This window comes from Leptonychotes weddellii, chromosome 13 (genome assembly GCF_054177405.1).
Source record: "Leptonychotes weddellii isolate Sample4059 chromosome 13, ASM5417740v2, whole genome shotgun sequence".
Lineage (NCBI taxonomy): Eukaryota > Metazoa > Chordata > Mammalia > Carnivora > Phocidae > Leptonychotes > Leptonychotes weddellii.
In genome coordinates, this window is record NC_138381.1 from 75,500,692 (window position 1) to 75,506,869 (window position 6,178).

Below are 6,178 nucleotides of genomic sequence, written 5' to 3' on the forward strand. Positions count from 1 at the left end.
TTTAAAAATTGTGGCAAAATAGGGGTGCCTGGATGGCTGAGATGGTTAAACGTCTGCCTTCGGCTCAGGTCATGATCCCGGGGTCCTGGGATCGAGGCCTGCTTCGGGCTCCCTGCTCAACGGGGAGTCTGCTTTTCCCTCTCCCTCTGCTCATGCTCTCTCTCTCTCTCTCTCTGTATCTGTCTCAAATGAATAAATAAAATCTTTTTTAAAAAATTGTGACAAAATATACCTAACATAAAATGTAAACACTTTAACCATTTCCAAGAATGCAGTTCTCTGGCATTGTTCTGCAGCCATCTCCTTCATCCATCCGTAAAACTTTTTCAACTTTCCAAACTGAAACTCTGTACCTGTTAAACACTAACTTTCCATTCTCCTCTCCCCAAGCCTCTGGTGACCACTAACCTGCTTTCTGTCTCTATGAATTTGCTCTCAGTGGAATTTGCACCTATCAGTGGAATCAGACACTATTTCTCCTTTTGTGGCTGGTGGATTTCACTTAGCATAATGTCTTCATGGTCCATTCACATTGTGTGTGTCCGAATTTCCTTCCTCTTTAAGGCTAAATAATATTCCATTGGGTGAATAGACCACGTTTTGTTTATCCGTTCGTCCATTGATGGACACTTCGTTGGCTTCCATCTTTTGACTGTTACGAATAATGCTGTTATGAACACGGGTATACAAATACCTATTCGAGGCCCTGCTTTCAATTCTTGGGGTGTATACCAAGAGGTTTAATTGCAGGATTATGTGGGGGCTTCTCGGTAGTGCAGTCAGTTAGGCATCTGACTCTTGGTTTTGGCTCAGGTTTTGATCCTCGGGGTCATGAGATCAGGCCCCTCTTGGGGCTCCACGCGCAGAGCGGTGTCGGCTTGGGACTCCCTCTGCCCTTCCCCCTGCATGGTCTTTCTCTCTCAAATAAATAAATCTTTGAAAAAAAATTGCAGGATTATGTGGTAAATCTTTTATCAGTTTTTTGAGGAACAGCCATACTGTTTTCCACAGTGGCTGGCCATTTTTCATTTCCCCCAGCAGTGCACACGGGTTCCAGTTTCTCCACATCCTCGCCAACTCTTGTCATTTCTGTTTTTGGATAGTAGCCGTCCTAGTGGATATGTAGTGATACCTCATTGTGTTTTTGATTTGTATTTCTTTAATGATTAGTGATGTGGAGCATCTTTTCATGTGCTTTTGGCCATTTGTTTCTCTTTTTTGGAGAAATGTCTACTTGTGTTTTTTGCTTATTTTTTAATTATTTTATTTGCTATTGTTGTGAGTTGCAGGAGTTCTTTACATATTCTGGATATTAATCCCTTATCAGATATATGATTTGCCAATATTTTCTCCCATTCTGTGAGTTACTTTTCACTCTGTTGATATACTCTGTTGATAGTGTCCTTTGATGCACAAAGTTCTAGATTTTGATGCACCTTGTAATTTGTAAGTTGCCTTCATATGTATTCTGTTTTAATTTTTTACATCAAAGTAATACATACACATGCTAAAAACAAATTAATGGTACAGAAAGATATAAAAGTAGAGGTGCCTGGGTGCTCATTTGGTTAAGCATCTGCCTTCAGCTCAGGTCATGATCCCTGGGTCCTGGAATTGGACCTGGAGTCTGAGCAGGGGGTATGCTTCTCCCTTTCCCTCTGCCATTCCCCCTGCTTGTGCTCTCTCGCTTGCTGTCTCTCAAATAAATAAAATCTTTAAAGAAAAAAAAAGAAAGATACAAAAGTAAATGTCATCTTCTTTCACTCTGAACTCCTAGTGCTTCTCTCTGCAAGTAACCATTGTTAACAGTTTTTTTTGTATATCTTCCAGAGAGTTTTGTATGCATGAAGCAATATATATATGCCCTTTTATAAGGTATATTCAGGGGTGCCTCGCTGGCTCAGTTGGTAGAGCACTGAACTCTTAATCTCAGGGTTGAGAGTTCAAGCCCCACGTTGCGCATGGAGCCTACTTAAAAAAGAATTTAAAAAATAAATAAAAAACAAACAAACACAAAAACGTATATTCAGATGGGTTCATACTTTGTTTTGGTTTTACTAAAACTGCTTCATTCACTATGCTATATTTGAGTAATACCTTATCGAGGGATATTTTGGGTATTTTCAGGTTTTGAATTTATAAACAGTCCTAGAAGGAACACTTTGTTCATATATCATCTTGTACTTCTGCAAAATGTATCTCATGTGTGCCTTTTTAAAGATTTTTTTTTTTGGTGGAGAGACATGTTTGTCCAGGAATACGCTACCAATTTGTGGCCCATCGGGTACCCCAAGAGTGTCACATCCCCCACACTCTTGACAACTGCAGGACTATGATTAATATAAGCATCCTTACCACTCTGATGTGCAAAAGTCAGTATCTCGGCATTTTAGTCTGAATCTCTTTGAATACTAAACAGGTTGACTATAAAATGAGCTTATTTTCCTTTCAGAAACCCCTGAATGTGACAGTGATCCGCAGAGGGGAGAAACACCAGCTTAGACTTGTCCCGACCCGCTGGGCAGGAAAAGGACTGCTGGGGTAAAGTATCATTTCTGCTCACTGACAACTCCCTGTCAGTTGTCACTTGAGTGTGTGTCAGCCCTAAAGCTCTGGGGAGGAGGTGGCGGGGGGGGCACTGGGAAATGAGGGTGTTCCCCAGATCACCTGTAGAAACTCCTGATAAGCACCTGCAGCAGGAATGAGATTGCAGGTATGGAGGCAGAGGGAGCCCCGGTCACTCTGGTTCTTTCAATAACTGGGCATTTGCTTTAAAAGAATTAAAAGAGTGCAGGTGAAACACTCAGAGGGCTCACTTTCTGGTCTTCTGAATGGAGCCACCAAATTTGTTGTTCCTTTTCTTTTTTTCTTCCAGCTGCAACATTATTCCTTTGCAAAGATGATTGTCGCTGGGGAACAGTAATAGGAAAACATCTTCCCTTCTCCTGGATGTGGGTCTGGTGGGAATTTCTTCCTTCTCTTCTGTCCCCGAAGCTTAAGGATCTGGAAGAGGCTGGAAACCTGAACTTCTGGGTGAAGGAAATGCTGTGGCCTCCCAGTGTAATCTCTTGGGATTAAGGCATTGTTAACTTGATGTGTGCTTGGCATCTTTTGCAAATTAGGCCATGGCCCTAAATGGGAGTCCTCTGGATTGTGGGCCAGTGGGCGGGAGTTATTCTGGTAGGTGCTGATAGGACTTTATTCTTTTAGGATTTCTTTCCCCAAATAAACACAGGTTTCAGTGCTGATATGACCATGTTATCACCCCAACTGGATTTCTTTTTTTTTTTTTTTAAGTTTTTACTTAAATTAAATTTAGTTAACATGTAGTGCCAACTGAATTTCTTATGAACCTCTCAAACCAAAGCTCAGACAGGAATTAGAACATTTTTACAGAAAGTTGGACAGGGGTGCCTAGCTTGCTCAGTCAGTGGAGCATACAACTCTTGATTTTGAGTTGTAGGTTCAAGCCCCATGTTGGGTGTAGAGCTTATTAAAAAAAAAAAAAAGTTGGACAGAACAAGCATCAAACTTTGGTGAATGGCGTTTGCACCATCTGCATTTGCATTGTGTCACTGCTGCTCTGGATACAGAAATTATATCCTCTGGGGCCACAACTGCTCCCTTGAAGAATAGGGAAAACCAGCAAGCTCCCCGGGTAGCTCACTGCAGTGTCCGCTTCCTCTTCTGTAAACCACTAGAGGGAAGCAAGCTCCGTTCGTTTCTGGAATAAAAAGCCTTGCAAATTACCTTCTAAATTGATTTTTTATAATTGAACCTCCTCATCATTCCCTCAGATCAACAGAAGTTTGTAAACTGCCAAGGTGTGCTTGATCGCTGATGGCAACCAGCAGTGTGTGCAGATCTGACTTCTTGAAAATGCTGATTCCTTCTTCCTTTTATTTTCTCTTTCACATGGCAACATGGGTTTCAGTGATTCTTAGTGACCCTGTGTTTTACTTTCTTCACCTTATCCCAGTGTTTATTTCCCCATTTCTTGCACACCGCTTTCTGTCTCAGAGGTGGTGTGGCCCATTCTGCTGAGGCATGCCTGGGTTCCTTGGGAATGGATTTGCTTGGGTTGGATACAGAAACCAGCTTGCCCTGACAGGAGTCAGCACTGGGGCGTGCTTTTCCAGCCATGGATTCTCATGCTCAGCTGGAAAACCATCCTGTTGAGTGTGTTCCCCAAAAGTTACATCCACATGCACCCCCCCTTGTAGCCACAGACATGCCGTGCTTACCAGCATTTGCTGTTTAAATTGTGTGTGCTGATTCCAAGTGTTTTCCAATCTCTTTTTATAAGCCTTAGATTATAATAAACACAGCTTGTACCATCCAGTTTGTTCCTTTTTTTGAGATGTATGCTTATTAATCAACCGGCGTTGGGGCTTGGAGGTGGGGAGGGGCGGGAAGAATCATTGACATTCTCCTAAAATGAGAGCACCAGAGTTTGCCGCGTCAGTGCCTTTGGCTGGCTTCCTGCAGGTCTCCCTTTAGAAACCTCAGGATGGTGTGTGAGATTGTAGCTGAGAGTCATTTTGAAATGATCTTAATAGGTTGAACTAAGATGGTTTTGCGGACACATTTTGTGATAAGAAGAGCAAGATCATGTAGCCTACATAGTGTGTCATCCGAGCTAGCTAAAATACCGCGCCCAACATGGAGTGCCTTTGAGAAAGTGCTGCGTCTGAGAGACCGGCAAATTTAGTTTGCTTTTGGCAAAGAGAATTTTACCAAACAGCTCGTACTTCGCGTCGTCAGGCCTTCGGAAAGTCACAACTGCAGGTAGCCAGCGCTGCGGCTTCTCAGGCTTCGGCGGCGCCTTGGGAAGTAGTTGGTGGAGGGAGGCTTAACTTGGCCGCGGGGGCCGCAGCCGCGCCTCTCCCCGGGGACCGCCAGGGGGCGTGCCGGCCCGCCCGCGGCAGAGCCTCGGGCACGTGACCACCGGCCAGCCCTCCCGCTTTACGGCCGGTCGCCGTGGCGGCAGTTACCTTGGGGACGGGGCTTGGGTGGCAACCGTAGCTATAGGGAGCGCGTGAAGGAGAAAGCGGCGGCCGCTGGAGGCTGCGGAGGTGACCGAGGGGTCCAGGCGGCGGGAGGGCCTGGCCTTTGAGGCCGTCGGAGGGCGCGCTCTGTGAGTCGGGGGCCGGGGCCCTGGCGTAGGAGGGCCTGGTGCCCCGCGGGGTGGGGGGCGCTCGCCCCACCTGGGCGGGGGCCCGGGGCGGCCTCAGAGAGACCTGAGCTGGAGGAAGGAGCCGCGCCTGGGCGTTGTGTCCCCACCCCCACAGCCTCCCCGCACTTTCCTCCCTTCCCCTGGACCCCCCGCATCAAGATGCGCCCGCAAAGTTTGCAGTCCGAGCAGGCCCCGTGCTCAGGGCCCCGGGCTCGGAATCGTAGCAATGCTTTTCCAGCCGGAGGAACCAAGCGTTAGAGAGGTCTGCCTCTTCCCAGCGGTGTGATCTGATTAAGTCACTTCAACTCCCAGAGCCTCAAACTCAAGTTTGTCGGAAGAAATAAATGAGAGATTATGTTAGAAGTCTGTTAAACTTTGTAAACGATTGCTGCCTTTCTCAAGCCCTCTGCGGCAGCTGCGTTGAGCATTTTACGTGTCATCTCAACCCCAGAATTTAGGGTTCTCATTTTTATTCTGCCTGTGAGCGAATTTGGACTCTGAGGGGGTACAGTGACTTGCCCAAGGTCACAGAGCAAGTGGGTGGTGGAACCAGGATTCAGTGCTAGGAGAGGCCGACTGCAAAGCCCATGCTTTTAACCACTAAGCCACTGCTTCTGCCCTTATTTACATTATTAGAATTGTTGTTAATGCCTGGGTTGTCAGTTTGCTGCCTGTGGGAATATGAATATACATAAAGTGAGTTACAATGCTCTGAAGTTATTCCTAGAAAGATGAGAGGCCCCGGCATCTAATATGCTTTAGATTTGGGACAGGCTTTCCCAGAAGTATGAGATTCCTTTCATTCCTGTGGAAAGGAGCTGGTATTGCACACTTCATCGATAGGTTAGTGCACCAGGAAATTAAAATGGGAAACAGAGGGAACTACTGATTGTTATGGTCAAAATTTCTCTAAAGGAAACTCCACAAAGAAGAATGTCAGATGCAGGGGAGTCCCCACTAGAAGAAGCAGAAGAAGATGGAGAAACAGAAATGGAAGAAGAG

The 6,178-nt window shown here is 45.8% G+C and overlaps 2 protein-coding genes across 2 annotated transcripts in view; both read left to right on the forward strand.

The window, feature by feature from the left end:
- The window catches only part of PSMD9 (proteasome 26S subunit, non-ATPase 9), a 22,017-nt gene extending 17,678 nt beyond the window's left edge, over positions 1 to 4,339 (forward strand). Inside the window, exons 5-6 of the mRNA XM_006746527.3 lie at positions 2,453 to 2,541; positions 2,876 to 4,339. Of these exons, the coding sequence (XP_006746590.1) occupies positions 2,453 to 2,541; positions 2,876 to 2,903 (117 nt within the window). The 3' untranslated portion in view covers positions 2,904 to 4,339. The remainder of the gene's footprint in view (positions 1 to 2,452; positions 2,542 to 2,875) is intronic.
- Positions 4,340 to 5,214: 875 nt separating this feature from the next.
- CFAP251 (cilia and flagella associated protein 251) overlaps positions 5,215 to 6,178 on the forward strand; it is a 70,256-nt gene continuing 69,292 nt past the window's right edge. Inside the window, exon 1 of the mRNA XM_081802283.1 lies at positions 5,215 to 6,171. Within this exon, the coding sequence (XP_081658409.1) occupies positions 6,071 to 6,171 (101 nt within the window). The 5' untranslated portion in view covers positions 5,215 to 6,070. The remainder of the gene's footprint in view (positions 6,172 to 6,178) is intronic.